We start from the raw sequence: 25,052 nt of genomic DNA, 5'->3' as shown, positions 1-25,052 counted from the left end.
CTCTCCCCATAGAGAAGAGAGGCCGCAGCGGAAACTAAGAAAGAAATGGCATAGGCTTTGATTTCCACGGCGCATGGCAATTTTAGCATGGCTTGGCCGCAGCGTGGATGAGATTTTTGCAAATCTCATCCACTTTGCTGGCTAATCCCGGGATTATAAATGGGAGCGGAATTTCCGTGCAGAAAGTCCGCACAGACATTCCGCGGCAATTGCGCATCCTGTGTGAATCCAGCCTAACACTTTTGAACTTGCTTGTGAGCAACACCATAATCCATGTTGTACTAGAGCAATAGATTTGCATTCAGCAGACTCCAGCACACAAAGCGATTTCTCCTGTGATCGCACCGCTTACCAGTAAACGAGAAACAGCACTGCGGCAGAAGACGGAACTTACTGGTATGTCGGATTGTGTCCCTTTCATGTAGTTTGTAATTAAAGCCTCAAATCTGTTCCTTATTAGAAGAACCTTGTATATGTATACAGCTCGAAGACGGCAATAATAAACTCAGCAGGCTATGGGCTCCCCCTAGTGGTGGCTGCAGGCAGAATGGTACAATGTAACAATGGGAGCTGCAAACCCCTCTGTGCACCCCCCTATATACAGACACTTGTGTGCTCCCCTAGTGGGGGCTGCAGGTAGACTAAGACAGCAGAGACATTGAACACATAATGATGGACTTCACCTAGAGTTAACAGGGATGATCTTTATTTCGGACAAGTCAGAAGTTATACAGATTTCACAGTTGTTTGTGGCCATCCTGACCATTACTGGCGCCACCAACATTCTCAGACGGGCATGGTGGCGGAGCAGGAATGGCGCTGCTGTCACTTATTGCCTCATACAATAAGTAAAGTGCTTCCATCTACATTTGCAAAATGATCTAGTTTTGTCAAGTAGCTTTTGGTTAAGACGCGGTTTCTGCAGCGAGCGCCGACAATTAGGGGGAGGAGCTTTACAGGAGGCAGAGATACCAAGCAGAAGCGACAAATCTACAATTTACACGTGTCATTTACACTGGCTCTGTATGTACAATATGCTACATGCGGCGGCTCCGACAGCGTCGCACCCGTTTCCTCCATTTTGTCGTATATACACCTTCATTGAGACACAGTCCGTGACAGAAAAGGCAACGAGATTCCAGCCCCCGTAAACAGCGTACAGGAAAGATTGGTAGGCCGGAGATAGACGCAGCGCCGCTCCTTCATTATCAAGCACGTCAACTGCATTCATCCGGAAAATGTACTCAATAAATTGGCGCAGTGCAGGTGCTATGATGTCCCACGTAAGGGCCGGGCACTATGCGGCCACAAGACCCCAAATATCATTGGGACGAGGACAACTGTTGTGCGTCAAGGTAATATGGCAGCCAGTACATCTGGGAGGAGTCTGGGAAAGTCATGCGCCAGCTTTACCAGACTCCTTGGAGTATGTAGCGCCGTACGGCTCTGCGACAGTACAAGCATTGCACGCAGTGAACGGGCGCCAGTATAAGCGTAAGTATTTTGGTCTAGCTTGTGCGCCAAACAGGCTCCAGTGACTTGTTACATTTACACCCAAGAGGCGATCAGCACAACGACAACATCCAGCGACAAGACAATCAACGTTACCGGCGTCTTACCATGTTACATATATACAATTCAAGGTAGATTCGTCGCCCTCCCACTGCCGCCATCATGTGAGACGATGGGCACTTAAACCACCTGGGCATCTCTAAAGTGCGCAAAGACGAGCTGCAATCCAGCAGCCAAATCACAACGCATTCTGCTGCCACGGCGCCACTGCCGCACGGAATGAGGTGCAGAACGCTTCCAGTTACGGGATGTGGCGTCATTCCGACATTCACTTTATACAGCAAGTGAGCTGACAGGGGCCCTGGGGCCCGTCCAGTGGTGAAATGCAGAAAAACCACAAGTGACGCACCACGGACGCCGCCAACAGGACCACGGAGGTCCTACACAGACGGCAACTTCAAGAAAACGCAAAAAAGATCAATAACGCTATAAATAAGACTTAAAATATTAAATTAAGAATAATCGTCCGCGGTCGTCAGTCTGAAATTAAAGGCGCGATCTAACAGAAAAGGCATTAAAAGAAAACCCCGCTGTCCAGAGCGTCCGGCGGTGGCGTGGTCCCGGAGAGTCCGGTGAAGTGATGAGTGGATCCATAAGAATTGTCCGCCATCTTCTCCGGTTATTCGGGAAGAGACAGTCCCATCACCTCCGGCTTCATTTTAAGGTACTGGTTCAGCCGAACAATGGCGTAGCTGCGGTAAAAAGTGATGGGCGTTAGGAAGAGGAGAAGATACATGTTTTTCTTTGTTTGGGGGTGGTGGGGGAAAATTTACCCTGATAGAGCTCCAAATCCCCTGCATGAAAAGAGGAACATGACAAGATACTGCTTCCTGCAGCCACCACCAGGGGGAGCTCCCTGCATATACAGCTCTCATTGAAGTCAACAAACTTGTATGCAGAGAGCTCCCTCTAGTGATGGTTGCAGGGGGACAAAATTTCACCACCTTCTCAGGGGGTGTGACACAAGGTGCAGTTAGTGGCGTCCCTAGAGAGGACAGAGGCTCCCCAGGAGGCATGATGGTGACGACAGCAGGCAATACTCACCCTAAGAAGTCAAAGTCGATTTTGGAATATTTTGCTTGAATCAAGGCCCAGAGACCCCAGAAGAAGTGCGAGGCCTGTGGAGAAGAGACACCATGAGAGAACAGCCCCCATTATTTTACTGGGCGCTGAGATGGTCACTACTCCCCTTTACTTACCAGAGCGAACTGATTGACCTGCACGTAGAGCCGCTCCACCTCGTTCTCAGACACCTCCGCTCGGACACCCTTGAACTGCTTGTAAGCCTCCAGATAGTCTCTTAGCCAGTGGAGCTGCAGCACCCGGTCTGGGTAAAGGCTGTAGTCCACCTCGTTCACCCCTAGAGGAAAGACAGACAGGTGAGCAGCCGCCCTGCGGGCTCACAAAAGGGGATGGGGTAAGGAGGGGCTCCGCACCTGCAAACTCATTGAAGTGGTTACCAATGTCGTACGCCTGGTAGTTGTACCCCGAATATTCGTAGTCGATGAACTGGACACCATCTAGAGGAGGAAAGAGTCAAAAAGGATCAGTGTGGAGGAGGGGCATGGTGCACCCACAGAACATGGACCCCCTATAACCTCCACATTGGTGGGGGCCAAAGCTGTGAACATTACAGGACGGGGAGTGTAATACTGGGGAAGGGGACCTGTAGATGCAGCAGAGCTGGAGCCGCACACTACAGCACAAGCCAATAGTCATTTCCCATTGTCAGCCTGCTGGGAAACTGAATGCCACCAACAAGCAATCAGATGACGGGGGATGGGTGGTGGTGGGCAAGAGGGGTATAGGGCTGCACAGACCCAACCCGTGTGTACTGCAGCTTTCTTAGATCTACAATTAACGGGGCTTCACTTCATTATGCGGCAAACTGTCATTACACATTAAATAACTGCATTCTGCAAGTTGTCCACTAGATGTCAGCACAACAGTCTACAGTGCAGACAGGTCTATTGTACTGCAGCAGCCAAGATAAGCAGGACTCCGTGAAGATGGTAAATGGAGAAGTGTGAACCCAGCACAGATGAGATTCATCAGGGATACATATAGTGGGACAGGGGGGAGGGGACACGAACCTCGCCACGCCACCCTCCCCTGCCTCCACGGTTAGAGCACCCCCTCAGTAGCAGGATCAGGTGTGGGAAACAATCTTAACCTGCACCACAAATGCTACAGGTGTGTCAGCAAAGTTCACAGTCTGGCCCCAATCACCAATGTGGTGGACCCCTGTCTATCAGACATACAGGGAGGCGGTTCTACATCTGCGCCCTTGTCTGTTACGTACAATGACAGAAAAGAAACAAACAGGAAAGATCTAGAAAGAGACTGATGAGGCAGTTACCGTTCACTCCTACGAGGGAGGCGCAAGTGAACATGTGATCGACAAACCGCCAAGAAGCGTGGAGAGCGCCGCCGCTGGGCAGCAGCAATGGCAGACCTCATCTGCGGCAGATGAAGAGAATTTGGCACCAACATTGTACAACACAGAACTTCATGGGTTAAATTTAAAAATGCTGAAAGATTTCTTCTCTAAATAATTTTAAAGTGAAATTTGGACCCCAAGTTACATCTTATCCTCCAATCACCTCCAGAGCTGCAGTAACTATTCTGCTGTTGTAGGAGTTTGGACGATTTATATCCCGTTGAGACGCAATCACAGGTCATCCCATCCCCACCCTTCCCCCACAGATAATAATGGCACCCCTCGCTGTTACCACTTCTGGTTCCTTGGCAAAGACTACAGCAAGGTGGTGGTCTGTACCTGCGGCCCCTCCATAGGTCCAGATACCGGCATATACAGGAGACCCCAGACCATGTAACCACACCCACTTGTATCAGAACCTGGCAGTCATCCAGCGTCATGTCATTACTGCAGTTGGACACTTTACGTCGTACACCAATTGCAGTTTCCATGCCCTCCACTAGAGGTCAGCAGATTAGTCTACAGTGCAGACAGGTCTATTTTACTGCAGCAGCCAAGATAAGCAGGGCTGACACTCACAACAGTAAATAGAGGCCCTATAGAATGAGGCTCAATGACACCTATTGTGGGGATCAAGTATTAGGGTGGGAGGTCAGATATACCTCAAACTTACATCCTCCCCATATATATGGCAGCTTCCTCTATGAAGAGGCGTTCACGCGGTTCTGGCAAATCACAGCCTTTGCCACAATTATCACCAAAATCTGACTGCGCCAATGTACCCTGAAGCAGCAGCAGTCACCGTACAAGAAAAAGCGCCAGCAGACTTCACGCTCAAGTCCTCTGCCATTATCATGATCTCTGCTTGCTGTCAGTGACTGGAAAAGACAGCCAAACCTAGTCCTACAGACACTGAGTGTTTCTTACAGCGTATCAGTGTAGCCAAGGGTCATCAGCCTGGAATGAGACTCGCCCATCAAAGCAAGACATTTTTGGATGGGGAAATATATGTTGCTGTTCAGCGACAGCAAGCAGAGGTCCTGAAAGTAAACAAGCGACAGAACGCGTTCTATGCCAACGCAAACCTTTAACTTAGCAGTCCATGAAGGACGGGGCGGGAGGCGGCGGCCGCCGTTCACTGATAGGTTTCCTACTTGCCACAGGAGAAAAGAAAAAAAAGTTACGGCAAGCAGCGGCGCCTCCTACTTACCGCTCTTCTCATTGTAGATGATGTTCTTACACAGCAGGTCGTTGTGACATAGCACGACCGGAGAGCCCAGGCTGGATAGCGCAACCTCCATCCATGCCATCTCCTGCTCCAGAACGGCCCGGTTTGGGACGTCGCGAACAAATCTGGAAAATAGGAGGAATGGGTCTTCACTTCTTCCACATCTCTGCTTACAGTCAGTGAATGGAAAGATTCTTGTTTACAAACAGACACTGAGATTTGCTACAGTGTAGCAGTAAAGTCAGCCCTGGACTGACAGCTCTTCCCTGCACCCATACAGTGTAACAAACAGCTTGTCAGTTTTCACCCTGTGTTGCAATCCACTGTCAGTAAGCAGAGGTCTTGAAAGCTGTGAGAAGTTGAAGGAAAGTCTATTAAATGGTCGCAGAACTCTTCACTATAGGGCGACTGGCGCGGCCCTTTGATGAAATATCGCGCCAGTTGCTCACCTGTCGTGGACGAGGCGGTCCGGGAACTCAGTGGGGGTGAGGGAGAAGTACGCCCGCATTTTCAGCCAAAGGTTGGATTTCGGGATCCAGCCATTGTGCGCGTGAATCGCGTGGATCTTGGCAAGTCGTCGCGCTATAAGCCTGAAGGGAGGGAGAACAGGAAACACAATGTAACGAACACCCCAGAAGAGTAAACAAAGTATCAAGTTGGAAGGCCCCCACCCCTGGCACAAGTTCCTGGACGGAGATCATTGCTGTTCCTGAAAGAGGACGCCCCATGAAACGGTCGGATTAATGAGGCGCTGCAGGCTGATCCACGAGCTGCGATGTGACCACCGCCTCCCTGAAGCGCAGCGTGACGACCGCCAAAAGCCTCTTAGCAGCTGAATGTCCTGTGTAAGCAGCGGGGGAATTACCGGCAGGACTTAACGCTGTCACCTTCAGAGAGGAGCGAGGGGCCACGCAGGAGAAGCGGCGCCTGCAGCTCACCCCGCAGCAGCCCTGACACAGTATACACCACTGACCCCGCAAAGCAGCCCCTCCAGCCCCGATACACAGTATACACCACTGACCCCGCAAAGCAGCCCCTCCAGCCCCGATACACAGTATACACCACTGACCCCGCAAAGCAGCCCCTCCAGCCCCGATACACAGTATACACCACTGACCCCGCAAAGCAGCCCCTCCAGCCCCGATACACAGTATACACCACTGACCCCGCAAAGCAGCCCCTCCAGCCTCGATACACAGTATACACCACTGCCACCCGCAGCAGCTCCTCCAGCCCCGATACACAGTATACACCACTGCCACCCGCAGCAGCTCCTCCAGCCTCGATACACAGTATACACCACTGCCACCCGCAGCAGCTCCTCCAGCCCCGATACACAGTATACACCACTGACCCCGCAAAGCAGCCCCTCCAGCCCCGATACACAGTATACACCACTGACCCCGCAGCAGCCCTGACACAGTATACACCACTGCCACCCGCAGCAGCCCCTCCAGCCCCGATACACAGTATACACCACTGACCCCGCACAGCAGCCCCTCCAGCCCCGATACACAGTATACACCACTGACCCCGCACAGCAGCCCCTCCAGCCCCGATACACAGTATACACCACTGACCCCGCACAGCAGCCCCTCCAGCCCCGATACACAGTATACACCACTGACCCCGCACAGCAGCCCCTCCAGCCCCGATACACAGTATACACCACTGACCCCGCACAGCAGCCCCTCCAGCCCCGATACACAGTATACACCACTGACCCCGCAAAGCAGCCCCGATACACAGTATACACCACTGACCCCGCAAAGCAGCCCCTTCAGCCCCGATACACAGTATACACCACTGACCCCGCACAGCAGCCCCTCCAGCCCCGATACACAGTATACACCACTGACCCCGCAAAGCAGCCCCGATACACAGTATACACCACTGACCCCGCACAGCAGCCCCTCCAGCCCCGATACACAGTATACACCAGTGACCCCGCACAGCAGCCCCTCCAGCCCCGATACACAGTATACACCAGTGACCCCGCACAGCAGCCCCTCCAGCCCCGATACACAGTATACACCAGTGACCCCGCACAGCAGCCCCTCCAGCCCCGATACACAGTATACACCACTGACCCCGCACAGCAGCCCCTCCAGCCCCGATACACAGTATACACCACTGACCCCGCAAAGCAGCCCCGATACACAGTATACACCACTGACCCCGCAAAGCAGCCCCTTCAGCCCCGATACACAGTATACACCACTGACCCCGCACAGCAGCCCCTTCAGCCCCGATACACAGTATACACCACTGACCCCGCAAAGCAGCCCCTTCAGCCCCGATACACAGTATACACCACTGACCCCGCAAAGCAGCCCCTTCAGCCCCGATACACAGTATACACCACTGACCCCGCAAAGCAGCCCCTTCAGCCCCGATACACAGTATACACCACTGCTTCCATTATTAAAATAAAGCCTCACATAAGTTTGACGTCAGCGATAAAGTTATCGTGCCACTTTTGCCGCAGAGTGAACACCATCACGACCCCACCCCCACCCACCCCATTTCTCCCATACATTAAGCAGCACTGCGGAAGAATGCAAGAAGCTGTTTGAGCACGATGGCGGACAAATAGTAAAGCGAAGGGGAGGGTTAGAAAGTGGAGAAAGAGAAACATGGTTGTGTGATTAAGGGGATAACAAGGTAGCGGCAGCGTACCTGCATATCTTAGGGTTACAGACGTGCTCGGGGTCCAGCGCCGCCCCCTGCATGAACTCGTAGCACAGGCCATTATTGAAGGTGCAGTACAGCTTGGGGGCGCAGCCGTGCGACTGCAGCACCCGGAAACTCTTCACCTCCTCGTCGCGGTCCACCAGCAGCTCCGTCTTATTCCCGTAGATCCGCACCAGCACTACGTCCTCTGAGGCCCCGCCCACGTAACAGCCAATCAGCTTGTTGGTTATTCCATCCGTAAATACCTGGAAGAGGAAACATCAGTCATAGGCTGGTTTTACACGGCCAATCACAATGTTGCTGAAAGAAAATTGTGGCAAAAATTGCATCTGTTCCTGCGATTTTTGAGCTTCAGCGATTATTTTTCTTTTTTTAAGAATTGCATTGCTGCCACCCACGATAAAGTTTAAAAAATGTTTTATTGCAAGAGCCAATAGGCCTTTCGAGTGTTTTAAAAAACAAAAAACAAAAAACACCCCAAATGCCAAAAAACGCAGATTGAGCTTTTGCAAAAAAAAAAAAAAAAAAAAGGAAAACTCCCTTAATAAAGTGTTCCTGGCTGATAACAGAGAGCAGCAGTGACCAAACCTAGATTGCAAAAAAAACTGGAGAGAAAGAAATGACAGCAGGAGGAGTCACCAGCACCTCAAGATCTCATCTCATCGTATAAAGAGTGACTCCAGCAGCAGAATAGCGAGTGCAGCTCTGGAGTATAATACAGGATGGAACTCAGGATCAGTACAGGATAAGTAATGTATATTTAAAACTGGCGGTGGCGTCCGATCCTGCTGCGTCTGGTATAATACAGCCACGTACACGGTATGTAACTGGCGGTGGCATCCAGTCCTGTCGCTTCTGGTATAATACACGTATGTACACTGTAGTAAACTGGCAGTGGCGTCCGGTCCTGCTGCGTCTGGTATAATACATGTATGTAAACGGTATACGTCTGGCGGTGGCTCCTGGTCCTGCTGGTATAATACAGGTATATACACGGTATATAACTGGTGGTGGCGCCCGGTTCTGCTGCGGCTGGTATAATACAGGCATGTACACGGTATATAACTGGCGGTGGCATCTGGTCCTGCCTTGGCTGGTATAATACAGGCATGTACACGGTATATAACTGGCGGTGGCATCTGGTCCTGCCTTGGCTGGTATAATACAGGCATGTACACACATAACTGGCGGTAGCGTCCGGTCCCGCTGCGTCTGGTATAATACAGGCATGTACACGGTATATAACTGGCGGTGGCGTCCGGTCCTGCTGCGTGTGGTATAATACACGTATGTAAACGGTATATGACTGGCAGTGGCGCCTGGTCCTGCTGGTATAATACAGGCATGTACACGGTATATAACTGGCGGTGGCGTCCGGTCCTGCTGCGTGTGGTATAATACACGTATGTAAACGGTATATGACTGGCAGTGGCGCCTGGTCCTGCTGGTATAATACAGGTATATACACGGTATATAACTGGCGGTGGCGGCCGGTCCTGCTGCGTCTGGTATAATACACGTATGTAAATGGTATACGACTGGCAGTGGCGTCTGGTCCTGCTGGTAAAATACAGGCATGTACACGGTATACGACTGGCAGTGGCGTCTGGTCCTGCTGGTAAAATACAGGCATGTACACGGTATACGACTGGCAATGGCGTCTGGTCCTGCTGGTATAATACAGGCATGTACACGGTATATAACTGGCGGTGGCGTCTGGTCCTGCTGGTATAATACAGGTATATACATGGTATATAACTGGCAGTGGCGTCTGGTCCTGCTGGTATAATACAGGTATATACACGGTATATAACTGGCAGTGGCATCTGGTCCTGCTGGTATAATACAGGTATATACACGGTATATAACTGGCGGTGGCGTCCGGTCCTGCTGGTATAATACAGGTATATACACGGTGGCGACCGGTCCTGCTGCGTCTGGTATCATACACGTATGTAAACGGTATACGACTGGCAGTGGCGTCTGGTCCTGCTGGTATAATACAGGCATGTACACGGTATATAACTGGCGGTGGCGTCTGGTATAATACACAGCGGGGGGAACCATCAGCCTGTTATGTAAATGATGTGCCCCTCGTGTCTCCCGCATTCTCTGCACTGATACATTATATTCATCCGGAGTGCAAAGGATTGTACAGACAGGATACGCTGTAACAAACCCGCAGCTGCACAGTCCCACATCACCCACCGATATTCCCCTCCAGCCTGCAATGCCCGATAGCAGGGAACAATAGCCCGCGTTCAGCTGGATGCGCCGGATTCTTCGGCATGTCAGGAATGTCGCATTGTGGGACGAGGCGATCAGGCCTTCCTTATAGGATGACCCCGGGTTCTGCGTACAACTTCAGGGGTGCACAAACTAATGCGACCCCACAAGGCTGGAGACTGACCCAACTACGGCTCAGAGCGGAGGACGTGACAGCCGCTGCAAGGAAGCAGAGTCACTTTTTTGTCAATTCCAAGATCTCTGCTTGCTGTCAGTGGATACAATTCTTAAAGGGGTTGTCCCGCGAAACAAAGTGGGGGTATACACTTCTGTATGGCCATATTAATGCACTTTGTAATGTACATTGTGCATTAATTATGAGCCATACAGAAGTTATTCACTTACCTGCTCCGTTGCTGGCGTCCTCGTCTCCATGGCTCCGTCTAATTTTCAGCGTCTAATCGCCCGATTAGACGCGCTTGCGCAGTCTGGTCTTCTTTTCTGAATGGGGCCGCTCGTGCCGGAGAGCGGCTCCTCGTAGCTCCGCCCCATCACGTGTGCCGATTCCAGCCAATCAGGAGGCTGGAATCGGCAATGGACCGCACAGAAGACCTGCGGTCCACCGAGGGTGAAGATCCCGGCGGCCATCTTCGCAAGGTAAGTAAGAAGTCACCGGAGCGCGGGGATTCAGGTAAGCACTATCCGTTTTTGTTTTTTTTTAACCCCTGCATCGGGTTTGTCTCGCGCCGAACGGGGGGGCTATTGAAAAAAAAAAAACAAGCCGTTTCGGCGCGGGACAACCCCTTTAATATCCAGAAACCAAAAATACATAGAAACTGTATACCGAATCCTGAGGGTTTGTTACAATGTAGCAGCGCAACAAGCCAAACACAGGGAGCGTCACTGTGCAGCTCCAGCCTCACATCCCAGCGCGGCGCCCGGTGACTTCACTGCGGCTTCAGGAACAAAAGGACGAAATGTCACAGCAGGCAGTCGGACGAGACGGAAGATGGAGGCGAATCTGGGCCGTGCCTCACAGGAGGCCCCAGCTGGCTGCGTCACACAGGGCCACACGCCAGGCCAGGGGCCCCCACACACCGCTGCTCAGACCCCAGATGTAGCAAGAGCACGAAGTGGCAAACCCACAGAACGTGCAGAGACGCAGTCACACGATTCCTCCAACGCCAGGAGCATCAGAGGTCACATGACCGCGGCAACTCATCAAGACGTGCAACAGAAGACGAGAGCAGTGGCAGAGCTACTGCTATAACGGGTCAGGACATCAGTACAGGGAGAGAGCGCCCCCCCCCCCAGGACCCAAGAGCACGGCGACAGCTCACACAGCGCCTCACCATCCCGAACAACACGCATCACAGTGGCCGAGCGTAGAACTCCAAAAGGGCAAGAAGCTGCCGCAACTCCAACCCCAGAGCCCGTACTCCCCCCCCCCCCCCCAACCCCGCCGCATCCTACAGGCGCCGCCGCCGCCACTCCCCCCCCATCCTACAGGCGCCGCATCCTACAGGCGCCGCCGCCACTCCCCCCCCCCCCCCCCAACCTCGCCGCATCCTACAGGCGCCGCCGCCACTCCCCCCCCCCAACCTCGCCGCATCCTACAGGCGCCGCCGCCACTCCCCCCCCCCCCCCCAACCTCGCCGCATCCTACAGGCGCCGCCGCCACTCCCCCCCCCCCCCAACCTCGCCGCATCCTACAGGCGCCGCCGCCACTCCCCCCCCCCCCCAACCTCGCCGCATCCTACAGGCGCCGCCGCCACTCCCCCCCCCCCCCCCCCCAACCTCGCCGCATCCTACAGGCGCCGCCGCCATACCCCCCCCCCAACCTCGCCGCATCCTACAGGCGCCGCCGCCATTCCCCCCCCCCCCCCAACCTCGCCGCATTCTACAGGCGCCGCCGCCATTCCCCCCCCCCCCCCCAACCTCGCCGCATTCTACAGGCGCCGCCGCCATTCCCCCCCCCCCCCAACCTCGCCGCATCCTACAGGCGCCGCCGCCATTCCCCCCCCCCCCCCCAACCTCGCCGCATCCTACAGGCGCCGCCGCCATTCCCCCGCCCCCCCAACCTCGCCGCATCCTACAGGCGCCGCCGCCACTCCCCCACCCCCCCAACCTCGCCGCATCCTACAGGCGCCGCCGCCACTCCCCCCCCCCCCAACCTCGCCGCATCCTACAGGCGCCGCCGCCACTCCCCCCCCCCAACCTCGCCGCATCCTACAGGCGCCGCCGCCACTCCCCCCCCCCCCAACCTCGCCGCATCCCACAGGCGCCGCCGCCACTCCCCCCCTCCAACCTCGCCGCATCCCACAGGCGCCGCCGCCACTCCCCCCCTCCAACCTACAGGCGCCGCCGCCACTCCCCCCCTCCAACCTCGCCGCATCCCACAGGCGCCGCCGCCACTCCCCCCCCCCCCCCAACCTCGCCGCATCCCACAGGCGCCGCCGCCGCCACTCCCCCCCCCCAACCTCGCCGCATCCTACAGGCGCCGCCACTCCCCCCCCCCCCAACCTCGCCGCATCCTACAGGCGCCGCCGCCACTCTCCCCCCCCCCCCCCAACCTCGCCGCATCCTACAGGCGCCGCCGCCACTCCCCCCCCCCCCAACCTCGCCGCATCCTACAGGCGCCGCCGCCACTCCCCCCCCCCCCAACCTCGCCGCATCCTACAGGCGCCGCCGCCACTCCCCCCCCCCCAACCTCGCCGCATCCTACAGGCGCCGCCACTCCCCCCCCCCCCCAACCTCGCCGCATCCCACAGGCGCCGCCACTCCCAAACCCCCCCCCCCAACCCGGCCGTCGCATCCCACAGCCGCCGCCCCCCCCCCCCAACCCGGCCGTCGCATCCCACAGCCGCCGCCCCCCCCCAACCCGCATCCCACAGCCGCCGCCCCCCCCTAACCCGCATCCGCCGCCCCCTCTACCCCGCATCCGCCGCCACCTACAGACGCCACTCCCCCTACCCCGCCGCCACCTACAGACGCCACTCCCCCTACCCCGCCGCCACCTACAGACGCCACTCCCCCTACCCCGCCGCCACCTACAGACGCCACTCCCCCTACCCCGCCGCCACCTACAGACGCCACTCCCCCTACCCCGCCGCCACCTACAGACGCCACTCCCCCTACCCCGCCGCCACCTACAGACGCCACTCCCCCTACCCCGCCGCCACCTACAGACGCCACTCCCCCTACCCCGCCGCCACCTACAGACGCCACTCCCCCTACCCCGACGCCACCTACAGACGCCACTCCCCCAACCCCGCCGCCGTATCCCACAGCCGCCGCTTCCCCAACCCCGCCGCCGCATCCCACAGCCGCCGCCCCCTCCAACCCGGCCGTCGCATCCCACAGCCGCCGCCCCCCCCCCCCCAACCCGGCCGTCGCATCCCGCAGCCGCCGCCCCCCTCTACCCCGCATCCGCCGCCCCCCTCTACCCCTACCCCGCCGCCACCCACAGACGCCACTCCCCCTACCCCGCCGCCACCCACAGACGCCACTCCCCCTACCCCGCCGCCACCCACAGACGCCACTCCCCCTACCCCGCCGCCACCCACAGACGCCACTCCCCCTACCCCGCCGCCACCCACAGACGCCACTCCCCCTACCCCGCCGCCACCCACAGACGCCACTCCCCCTACCCCGCCGCCACCCACAGACGCCACTCCCCCTACCCCGCCGCCACCCACAGACGCCACTCCCCCTACCCCGCCGCCACCCACAGACGCCACTCCCCCTACCCCGCCGCCACCCACAGACGCCACTCCCCCAACCCCGCCGCCACCCACAGACGCAACTCCCCCAACCCCGCCGCCACCCACAGACGCAACTCCCCTAACCCCGCCGCCACCCACAGACGCCACTCCCCCAACCCCGCCGCCACCTAGACGCCACTCCCCCAACCCCGCCGCCACCTACAGACGCCACTCCCCCAACCCCGCCGCCACCTACAGACGCCACTCCCCCAACCCCGCCGCCGCATCCCACAGCCGCCGCTCCCCCAACCCCGCCGCCGCATCCCACAGCCGCCGCTCCCCCAACCCCGCCGCCGCATCCCACAGCCGCCGCTCCCCCAACCTCGCCGCCGCATCCCACAGCCGCCGCTCCCCCAACCTCGCCGCCGCATCCCACAGCCGCCGCTCCCCCAACCTCGCCGCCGCATCCCACAGCCGCCGCTCCCCCAACCTCGCCGCCGCATCCCACAGCCGCCGCTCCCCCAACCTCGCCGCCGCATCCCACAGCCGCCGCTCCCCCAACCCCGCCGCCGCATCCCACAGCCGCCGCTCCCCCAACCGCCGCATCCCACAGCCGCAGCTCCCCCTACCCCGCCACCACTCCCCCTACCCCGCCGCCACCTACAGGCGCCACTCCCCCTACCCCACCGCCACTCCTACCGCGCAGTCGCCACCTACAGGCGCCACTCCTCCTACCGCGCAATCGCCACCTCCTGCAACCCCGCCGCCGCTCCCCCAACCCATCCCACAGCCGCCGCATCCCACAGCCGCCGCATCCCACAGCCGCCGCTCCCCCTACCCATCCCACAGCCGCCGCTCCCCCAACCCCGCCGCCGCATCCCACAGCCGCCGCTCCCCCTACCCCGCCGCCGCATCCCACAGACGCCGCTCCCCCTACCCCGCCGCCGCATCCCACAGCCGCCGCTCCCCCTACCCCGCCGCCACTCCGCCTACCGCGCAGTCGCCACCTACAGGCGCCACTCCGCCTACCGCGCAGTCGCCACCTACAGGCGCCACTCCGCCTACCGCGCAGTCGCCACCTACAGGCGCCACTCCGCCTACCGCGCAGTCGCCACCTACAGGCGCCACTCCGCCTACCGCGCAGTCGCCACCTACAGGCGCCACTCCGCCTACCGCGCAGTCGCCACCTACAGGCGCCACCCCCGCCTACCGCGCAGTCGCCACCTACAGGCGCCACCCCGCCTACCGCGCAGTCGCCACCTACAGGCGCCACCCCGCCTACCGCGCAGTCGCCACCTACAGGCGCCACCCCGCCTACCGCGCAGTCGCCACCTACAGGCGCCACCCCGCCTACCGCGCAGTCGCCACCTACAGGCGCCACCCCGCCTACCGCGCAGTCGCCACCTACAGGCGCCACCCCGCCTACCGCGCAGTCGCCACCTACAGGCGCCACCCCCGCCTACCGCGCAGTCGCCACCCCGCCTACCGCGCAGTCGCCACCCCGCCTACCGCGCAGTCGCCACCTACAGGCGCCACTCCGCCTACCGCGCAGTCGCCACCTACAGGCGCCACTCCGCCTACCGCGCAGTCGCCACCTACAGGCGCCACTCCGCCTACCGCGCAGTCGCCACTCCTCCAACCCTGCAGCCAAAACCGCAACTGCTCCAACCACCGGCATCCCCTCCCCTCCCCCGACCCGCACCTGTGTTGTGACCTCCTCCGGCCTCCACTCCGGCCGCAGCTCCTTCAGCAGCCGCAGCGCCCCCTCCCGGTAGTCGCTCTCCAGCACGGTGAGCTCCAGGCGCGGCACCTCCGGGGATCCGGGAGGAAGGTGGATATAGTTGGCCATCAGCGAGAACCTGGAGCCGACACAGCCGCGTAGCAGAGAGAGCAGCGCCCGGCCCGACGTCCCGCACACCCCGCCCGTCCTCCTCCGACAGTCGCGATGTCACTACGAGTCACGACACGAGCCGCTGCTGCCGACAGCCGCAGAGCCAAGATATCCGCCACTCAGAGGATGGAAAATTCCAACCAGCAGCCGCCCCCCTCCCTAACAGTGGCGTGACCCACGTCGTCACAGCGTACCGCACAGCACCTAATACAGGCGCCTAACAAATCAGAACAGCTAGCCGACCGTCACCTGATCATCCGCCTGGTACGTCACATCACAGAGAGGAAGCGGTCCCGTAATATATGTAATAGAGGGGCATTTCTAAGCTCTAAAACACTGCAAGAATGACACATAATAATACTGAAGTCTCCAAATACTGTAATAATAGCAAACACTGACTCGTCTCCCAGAATCCCTCACGGCTGCTAGACAACTGCTATCGTGTTTCCGCGAAAATAAGACCCTGTCTTATATGAATTTATGTCCCAAAAGAGGTGCTAGGTCTTATTTTCGGCGGATGTCTTATTATACTTAACTAGCAGACTTGATCCGAGCTCTTCCGCTGCTCTCCTGGGCTCCAGCGCGCTTGCTGCAGTTCTTGACCACCCACAGAAGATCACTTTCTGGTTACAGGATTCATAAATCCTGCCTCCAGGCAGCGATGGCTGTGATTGGTTCTCGAGCGCTGCTCAGCCAATCAATACATCGATCAGTGAACCAATCACTGCCATCCCGTTGTGGAGGCAGAATCTTTGAATTGGCTGAGCCGCAGTATTGATTGGCTAACTCGCAAATCCCGCCTCTAGGAAGCCATGGCTATGTTTGGTTCTCGAGCGCTGCTTAGCCAATCAATGCAGCGCTCGATGAACCAATCACAGCCATGGCATTGCTTTATCGAGCTTTACATTGATTTGCTGAGCAGCACTTGAGAACCAATCACAGCCATCACTTCCTGGAGGCGGTATTTATGAATCCTGTAACCAAGCGATCTTCTCTGGGGGCGGCCAAGGACTGCAGCAAGCGCGCTGAAGCTTCAGACAGCAGTGGGAAGAACTATACCGAGCATGCTAGGTAATGTATTGATTTTTTTAAAATGAAATAGAGCTAGGGCTTATATTTCCACCCTCCCCGAAAATTCTCCCAAATCAGGGTAGGGCTTATTTTCGGGGGAACAGGATAATACATGCTACTACAACACTGCCCCTTATGTACAAGAATATAACTAGTATAATTCTGTCCCCTGTGTACAAGAATATAACTACTACAATACTGCCCCTAACATGCTCCCTGACCTATTGACTGCAATCCCTGCTAGCCATCATAAACCGCTCCTGCAGTCACACCGTTTCTGCCGTCACACGGCTAAATGTCTGACCATTGTCTATGTGTATAGCATCGCTCACTCTCCACCTCGCCATACTGTGCACATCTCCAGCCCCTTTACCCTCTGTATCACCCCATTACTTGTAGTATGTAAGCTCGTTGGAGCAGGACCCGCACCCCTATTGTTTCCATCAACTGATTACTATATGTAACCGTGGTTCTGTAATGTTTGTATTTTGTCTTTCTGTATCCCCCCTGTCTATGTAAGCGCTGCGGAATATGTTGGCGCTATACAAATAAAGATTATTATTATTATTATATGTACAAGAATATAACTACTATAATACTGCCCCCCATGTACAAGAATATAACTACTATAATACTGCTCCCTATGTACAAGAATATAACTACTACAATACTGCCCCTATGTACAAGAATATAACTGCTATAATACTGCCCCCATGTACAAGAATATATCACTTCAATAATACTGCCCCCTATGTACAAGAACATAGCTACTTTAATACTGCCTCCTATGTACAAGAACATAGCTACTTTAATACTGCCTCCTATGTACAAGAATATAACTACTATAATACTACCCCCTATGTACATGAATATAACTACTATAATATTGCCTCCTATATACAAGAATAGAACTACTATAATACTGTCCCTTATAGATAAAATATAACTACTACCCTGTTTCCCCGAAAATAAGACGCGTGTTATATTAATTTTTGCTCCCAAATATGCGCTATGTCTTATTTTCAGGGGGTGTCTTATTTCGCTGCGGCAAATCTGTCTGTGGCCGCTAATCCCTCAATTGGCCAGCTTTGTGCACGAAATTTCTCAGAAATCTCGTCCACATGGGACAGCAAATCTGTCACGGCAAAGCTGGGAGAAGCCGGTGTTGTGGTGCGGATTCACCGGCCACAGAAACGGAAAAGCATGCGGCCAGGTCGCTTCAAAACAAGTGGCTGAGTGCCGTGGGTTTTGAAGCAGCGCTTTCCCGGCGGAAATCTCATTGTTTATCGCTGTGGCCAAACCGCGAGGTTTTTGCTGGAAATACGCTCTGTGAGAACCCAGCCTTAAGAATCACACACAGGGTGCCTGACTCACACACAGAGCCATAAAAAATAAGGGCTGTAAAGTAACGTACCTGGCTGCAGACAGAAGTTCCTGTACCACTTGTAAGCAGGGATGGTATTGCAGCTTCTGGCCACCAGGGGGAGCTCATCACAGCAGACGTGTACAGCAGGAACAGAACGTACAGTATGGACTTTTCCAGCCAGCAAGGGGAGCTCACAATAGCACACTCGTACAACACAGCAGGGACAGGATAACAGCAGACTGTCTGCAGATCTACCTATACATCTGGAGGTAGGAGACAATGGGGCTGGCAGCAGGGGACGGGCCTCTTGACTGGCCTGCACACTTTACTGTGCCTTATTATCGGGGGGGGGGGGGCCTTATATTTGGGCCTTCTGCAAATGTCTTACTTTCAGGGGGTGCCTTATTTTCGTGGAAACACGGTAGAATACTGCACTGTATGTACAAGAATATAACTACTATAATACTGCCCTCTACAGAGAGGAGATGAAGCTACGGTTATATGTGGTGATGTCTCATGTTCATATGGTGATCTTTTTGTGATTGTATCCTCTGCTGTTTTTTGTTTTTGCTTTTGATACACTTGCAGAGCATTGCACTTTGCCTCGTTTCGTATTTTCTCCTTTTTCTATTTAAATCACTTTAATTTTATTTGTCGCTGTAAGAAGCCTCTCATTCACTTCCAATAACGCTTGTCTCATCTGTGTATCTTTGTCTTTTCATCAAGGTATTTTCAGAAATGGAAGCATCCAACAATAAGAAGTCGCCTGCTGGGAATTACTAATTCTCTACTGTTATTCTGCAGATCTGTCACTACATAGACTTCTTAATTGCTGTGAAGTACTCATAGCCCCACCCCTATCTATTACTGCTGACAACCAGCCTGTATATCCTGTCTGAGAAGTAGTCACAGCCCCTCCCCCATCTATTACTGCTGACAACCAGCCTGTATATCCTGTCTGAGAAGTAGTCACATCCCCGCCCCATCTATTACTACTGACAGACAGCCTGTATATCCTGTCTGAGAGATAGACCCAGACCAACCCCATCTATTACTGCTAACAACCAGCCTGTATGTCCTGTCTGAGAGGTAGTCACAGCCCCACCCCATCTATTACTGCTAACAACCAGTCTGCACATCATGTCTGAGAGGTAGTCACAGCCCCGCCCCATCTATTACTGCTGACAACCAGCCTGTATATCATGTGTGAGAAATAGTCACAGCCCTGCCCCATCCATTACTGCTGACAACCAGCCTATATATCCTGTCTGAGAGGTAGTCACAGCCCTCCTCCATCTATTACTGCTGACAACCAGCCTGTATATCCTGTCTGAGAGGTAGTCACAGCCCTGCCCCTATATATTACTGCTGACAACCAGCCTGTATATCATGTCTGAGAAGTAGTCACAGCCCTCCTCCATCTATTATTACTGACAACCAGCCTGTATACCATGTCTGAGAGGTATTCACAGCCCCGCCCCTATCTATTACTGCTGACAACCAGCCTGTATACCATGTCTGAGAGGTAGTCACAGCCCCGCCCCCATCTATTATTGCTGACAACCAGCCTGTATATCTTGTCTGAGAGGTAGTCACAGCCCTGCCCCCATCTATTAAAGCTGACAACCAGCCTATATATACTGTCTTAGAGGTAGTCAGAGCCCCGAATTCTTAGACCCCGACACTCGACTCTTGAGTAGAAGGACGCCCTCGTGTCAGCGAGCAGTTGTCAGGAGTGAACATCCGCTTTAGGTCAGGGCTCCACAGGCCAACACAAAGAGCTGCCACATTGAACCCTATCCTCTCCATGTACTTGTTATCCCAGCATGGGTGATGTCACCTTTGTAAGTCGCCACCACATACCTGCCTCCAAGCCCTGAAAACAAAGTTTTCTATTAAATATTAAATACTTCACTTGCTGGCGAAAGAATTCACAGAGTAAAGTTCACATTCCACACCGGAGCTCATTAAGCATTGAACGCATTGCACAGAGACGGCTGTCCCGGGATACGCTATGGACACCGCAGTACGTGTAATGTGTAACAACAATGCGACAATGTATCACAGGGTGTTTACTGGGGGGAGGGGAAGATACTGATCAGATGCGCGGTACTGTAACGCATCAGTAGGGGGCAGAACAGCTGGAGGTTTAGAAGTTAGCTATTTACGCGGTTTTACTCCGTCATAGGGTGTGGCTTCTTTACCACGCAGCGACCAGCTACTATAGCCGGGGAAATGTCGGCTACTAGAGCTAAAGTGTAGCGTTGCATGCTATCGATTAGAGTGAATGGTAAACCATTTAAAGCATGGACGGAGGAGGTCTTCAGAGAGCGAGCTGCTCATAGAGAGGGTCCGTTATGACACCCATATAATTTTATAGTCTGCCATCACTTGTCAGGAGCGCTGGGAGCCCCTCACTTGTCAGGATGCTGGGAGCCCCTCACTTGTCAGGAGCGCTAGGAGCCGTCACTTGTCAGGAGCTCTAGGAGCCGTCACCTATCAGAAGTGCATAGAGTCTCTCATTTTTTTAGGAGCCCGTCACTTTTCAGGAGCGCTGGGAGACCCTCACTTGTCAGCAGTGCTGGGAGCCCATCACTTGTCAGGAGCACTTGAGCCTGCCACTTGTCAGAACGCTGTGAGCGCCTCACTTGTCAGGACCACTGGGAGCCCGTCACCTGTCAGGACTGCTGGGAGCCCCTCACTTGTCAGGAGCGCTAAGAGCCCGTCACCTGTCAGGATCGCAGGGAGGCCCTCACTTGTCAAATGCGCTGGGAGCACCTCACTTGTCAGGAGCGCTGGGAGCCCCTCACCTGTTAGGACCGCTGGGAACCCCTTACCTACCAGGACCGCAGGGAGCCCATCACCTGTCAAGACAGCAGGGAACCCATCACTTGTCAGGAGCACTTGGAGCATGTCACTTGTGAGTAGCACTGGGAGCCCATCACTTGTCAGGACCGCAGGGAGCCCGTCACCTGTCAGGACCACAGGGAGCCTCTCACTTGTCAGGAGCGCTGGCAGCCTGTCACTTGTTAGGAGCGCTGGGAGCCCATCACTTATCAGGACCGCTAGAAGCCGTCACCTGTCAGGACGGCAGGGAGCCCATCACCTGTCAGGACGGCAGGGAGCCCGTCACCTCTCAGGACCGCAGGGAGCCTATCACGTGTCAGGAGTGCTAGGAGTCCTTCACTTGTCAAGACCACAGGGAGCCCGCCACTTGTCAGGACTGCAGGGAGCTCGTCACCTGTGAGGACTGCAAGGGAGCCCATCACTTGTGAGGAGCGCTGGGAGCCCGTCACTTGTGTGGAGCGCTTGAAGCCCATCACTTCTCAGGAGCGCTGGGAGCCCGTCACTTCTCAGGAATGCAAGGAAACCCATCACCTGTCAGGACCGCAGGGAGCCTGTCAACTGTCAGGACCACAGGGAGCCCGTCACTTGTCAAGATTGCTGGCAACCTGTCACTTGTCAGGAGTGATGGAAGCCCATCACTTGTGAGTAGCGCTGGGAGCCCATGACTTGTTACGACTGCAAGGAGCCCGTCACATTTCAGGAGCGCTGGCAGCCTATCACTTGTAGGAGCGCTGGCAGCCTGTCACTTGTAGGAGCGCTGGTAGCCCATCACTTATCAGGACCCCTAGGAGCCGTCACCTGTCAGGACCGCAGGGAGCCCGTTACCTGTCAGGACCACAGGGAGCCCATCACTTGTCAGGACCACAGGGAGCCAATCACTTGTCAGGAGTGCTGAGAGTCTCCCACTTTTCAGGAGCCCATCACCTGTCAGGACCACAGGGAGCCCATCACCTGTCAGGACCGCAGGGAGCCAATCACTTTTCAGGAGTGCTGAGAGTCTCCCACTTTTCAGGAGCCCATCACCTGTCAGGACTGCAGGGAGCCTGTCACTTGTCAGGAGAGCTGGGAGCCTGTCTCTTGTGAGGAGTGCTGGGAGCCCCTCACTTGTCAGGAGTGCTGGAAGCCACTCACTTGTCAGGACTGCAGGGAGCCCGTCACGTGTCAGGAGCGCTGGGAGCCCGTCACTTGTCAGGATCGCAGGGAGCCCGTCTTCTGCCAGGAGCGCTGGGAACCAGGGGCGTAACTATAGAGAATGCAGGGGATGCGGTTGCACGCAGGCCCAGGAGCCTCAGGGGGACAATAAGGCCTCTCTTCTCAATATAGGGAATCTAGTACTATGAATAAAGTATTATAGTTGGGGGCCCTGTTACAGGTTTTGCATTGGGGCCCGGAAGCTTCAAGTTACGCCTCTGCTGGGAACCTATCATTTGTCAGGACCACAGGGAGCCTGTCACTTGTCAGAACGGGAGGGAGCCCGTCACTTGTCAGGACCGGAGGGAGCCCGTCACTTGTCAGGAGCGCTGGCACATGTTCTTCTGCTCCATAAGGATTTTAACAGTATGCACCCAGCTATGCTAAGGAAGGGGTTTTATCCCAGAAGTGTGTTCTATTTTTGTTAGCCATTAAAAGGTATCATATCTACAAGATTACTTGGTTTCTCTTACTAAGAACAATCACATTCTGCTGGGAAAAAATCAATAAATGAGAGGTTGGGCTAAATTCACATTTGCCTTGTATACTCAGAAGATTTCTGCAACACCACCAGGTTTTTTGCTCTCATCTGTATATAATATATCCTAATAGGGTATATGGACAGGGGTTGTCCCTGTGAAACAACCTCTTCAATGGAGATTTACTACTGTAAGAACTGCCTTCTTATGTGTAATTAGACCCCCGTATTCATGCAAGGTGACAGACGAGTTCCCACCTCCAGCACTGTATAATAGTCATTAACGCTGTACCTATAAGGGGCCTGTGACCATAGCTAACGATTCTCATGTCAGTCGCTGTGAGAGATGCTGTAACAGAGGCAGATTAGAGATTCACAGGGTCAGCCAGCTATTGAGTGCATTGCATAGAGAAGTACAGCACAAGTCATGTGGCAGGCGTTCACCCCCTGTTGGAGATGAGCACTGAACGGTATGGAGGACCTAAGTAACAAGAGCCTAAGTGTGTGGGAGTAGACGGAGTCTCCCTACTGCCATGGTGCCTGACTGATATTGCGGGAGAAGTAAGGGACAGTCTACAGGCCAAAAATATGGCCTGGTGAGAGCACCTATGTGCAGGAGGAGAGGCAGTCACCCTCCCACCTAATAAGAGTGGACAGCAGAATAGTAAAGCACGTGGGAGGAGAGGGAGCCAGTCTCCCCACAGGTGTGCCACCAATGAGACGACTGCGGATGTGACGGCTGCAACAATGACCAGGTGGCAGACCAGGCCCTACAGTGTGTCACCCTGTCCTGAGACTAGAGAGGTGGCAACGAAGGTGATCCGTGATAGAGACAACCTGAGACGGCCGGGGACAAATATGAAGTGGGATCCTTGATGATAAGACTCTATTTGGGCTAATGGTTGCTATTTGGTTGACCATGCAGCGTCCCGTAGGGTGACCCCAGACACATGGCATGCGCTGAGGAGCTGGGAGGGCAAGATGCTGGTTTGTCACAGCGGCACTTGCCACGCTCCCTCCCACGCAGCCAAGGCCAGGGCAGCTCTGGGCCTCTTCCGGACACCCGCGGCATGGGGATGCCCAATAAACATTAGGACAGGTGAAGCAGTTATCATGGGTGACAACACCATTCCGACACCCACCGGCAGGAACATCGGTGGGGAAATAACTGAGCCACAGACAATAGTATAGTACCTCAGGTCCCCGGGAACAGTCAGGGCCTGGAATAATAACGTTACTTAACGGTAACTTCAGCAATACACAAGGCACAAAAGACAAGTTTGGAAAGTGCAGGAATTAGATAAGACAAAGTACCTCCACACGGCAGACTCAGACTTCAGGCTGCCTGTGTGTGACTAAATAAAGATGCTTACCTACACTCAGCAGAACCCAGACTTCAGGACGCTGGAGTGTGAACAATATAAATAGAGTACCTCCACCTGGCGGTCCCAGACTTTGGGACGTGCGGGTGTGAGACAGTTAGGACAGAGTACCTCTGCACTAGGCCTTGGACTTAAACGCTTGCTCATTGTTCACTCACTCTCTCTCTTTTGTGGGCTCACTCCTTCTTCATAGATCCATTCGCTTGGGAAATCGCTCCTCCTCCTCCTCCATGCTTCACTACATGAGGGCTGAAAGTGCCCCCACGTAGCTGAACCTCTCGACTACCACTCCTAAAGACATGGACACCCTTTCCCGCTCTCAAGCACTCACATTTATAACCTCTCTCATACCACGTGACAGGATAGAAATTGTTACTTTTTCGGACGCTCATACTTTGTAGACATTAACCCATCACACGCTGCAGCTGTGCAATACACATAACAGAATGACAAGACAATTTTGCACAGTGCATCAACATAAGACAGACATGTATGACATTATGGAGGGGGGCAGGAAAGCATGTATTGGGCCACTATAACCATATTATTCTCTCCGGCACAAATAGAAGAAGCTGCTCCAACTGCGACTTATTGATCTCCATTAGATCAATGTCCCACGGTCCATTTCTTGGGTTTCGTATGTAGCACCAGCATGGAACATGGGGACATACACAAAAACAACGTGTGAATGACCCGTAAATACAGCGACAAAAAAGTATATATCTTCCTCCCAGGAATGAGTTAACATGTTGAGGTGATCAACAATATACAGGTTACTTTTCAGAGCTCAGATGTCGCTGAGGACACGTTACATAGCGAGCAGGAACCTATCACGGAGTCTGTGCAACTCTGTTAAATCTCCACCGGCCGGTCATAAGTAACAAGATACTTACCTGGGACCGGGAAGGTGCTCATAACCCTTCTGTAATCACCTATGGACAGAAACCGATGCAGTAACCATA

General features: G+C 55.0%; 1 protein-coding gene across 2 annotated transcripts; it reads right to left on the bottom strand.

Moving 5' to 3' along the window:
- Positions 1 to 684: 684 nt before the first annotated feature.
- On the bottom strand, positions 685 to 25,003 carry ETNK1 (ethanolamine kinase 1). 2 transcript variants are annotated; one of them, XM_066590771.1, is made up of 8 exons: positions 24,984 to 25,003; positions 7,920 to 8,179; positions 5,690 to 5,830; positions 5,223 to 5,365; positions 3,009 to 3,092; positions 2,772 to 2,932; positions 2,617 to 2,690; positions 685 to 2,264 (listed from the first exon to the last, which is right to left on the bottom strand). In XM_066590771.1, exons 2-8 carry the CDS (start codon positions 7,970 to 7,972, stop codon positions 2,192 to 2,194), a joined length of 729 nt encoding a protein of 242 aa, XP_066446868.1. In that variant the 5' UTR covers positions 7,973 to 8,179; positions 24,984 to 25,003; the 3' UTR covers positions 685 to 2,191. The 2 variants fall into 2 exon arrangements, with proteins under 2 accessions (XP_066446868.1, XP_066446867.1); XM_066590770.1 differs by lacking the exon at positions 24,984 to 25,003 and adding an exon at positions 15,567 to 15,933.
- Positions 25,004 to 25,052: the final 49 nt, after the last annotated feature.

Source organism: Eleutherodactylus coqui, chromosome 2, assembly GCF_035609145.1.
Source record: "Eleutherodactylus coqui strain aEleCoq1 chromosome 2, aEleCoq1.hap1, whole genome shotgun sequence".
NCBI lineage: Eukaryota > Metazoa > Chordata > Amphibia > Anura > Eleutherodactylidae > Eleutherodactylus > Eleutherodactylus coqui.
Note: the sequence above shows the minus strand (reverse complement) of the source record. Positions and strands in the feature narration are given on the sequence as shown.

Coding starts and splice junctions, on each gene's coding strand:
- ETNK1 (XM_066590770.1), bottom strand. CDS start 15,713: ATGGCCAACTATATCCACCTTCCTCCCGGATCCCCGGAGGTGCCGCGC. Junction 5,366..5,689: donor GACCGCCTCGTCCACGACAG/GTGAGCAACTGG, acceptor CCTATTTTCCAG/ATTTGTTCGCGACGTCCCAA. Junction 2,265..2,616: donor ATCGACTTTGACTTCTTAGG/GTGAGTATTGCC, acceptor TTTTTACCGCAG/CTACGCCATTGTTCGGCTGA.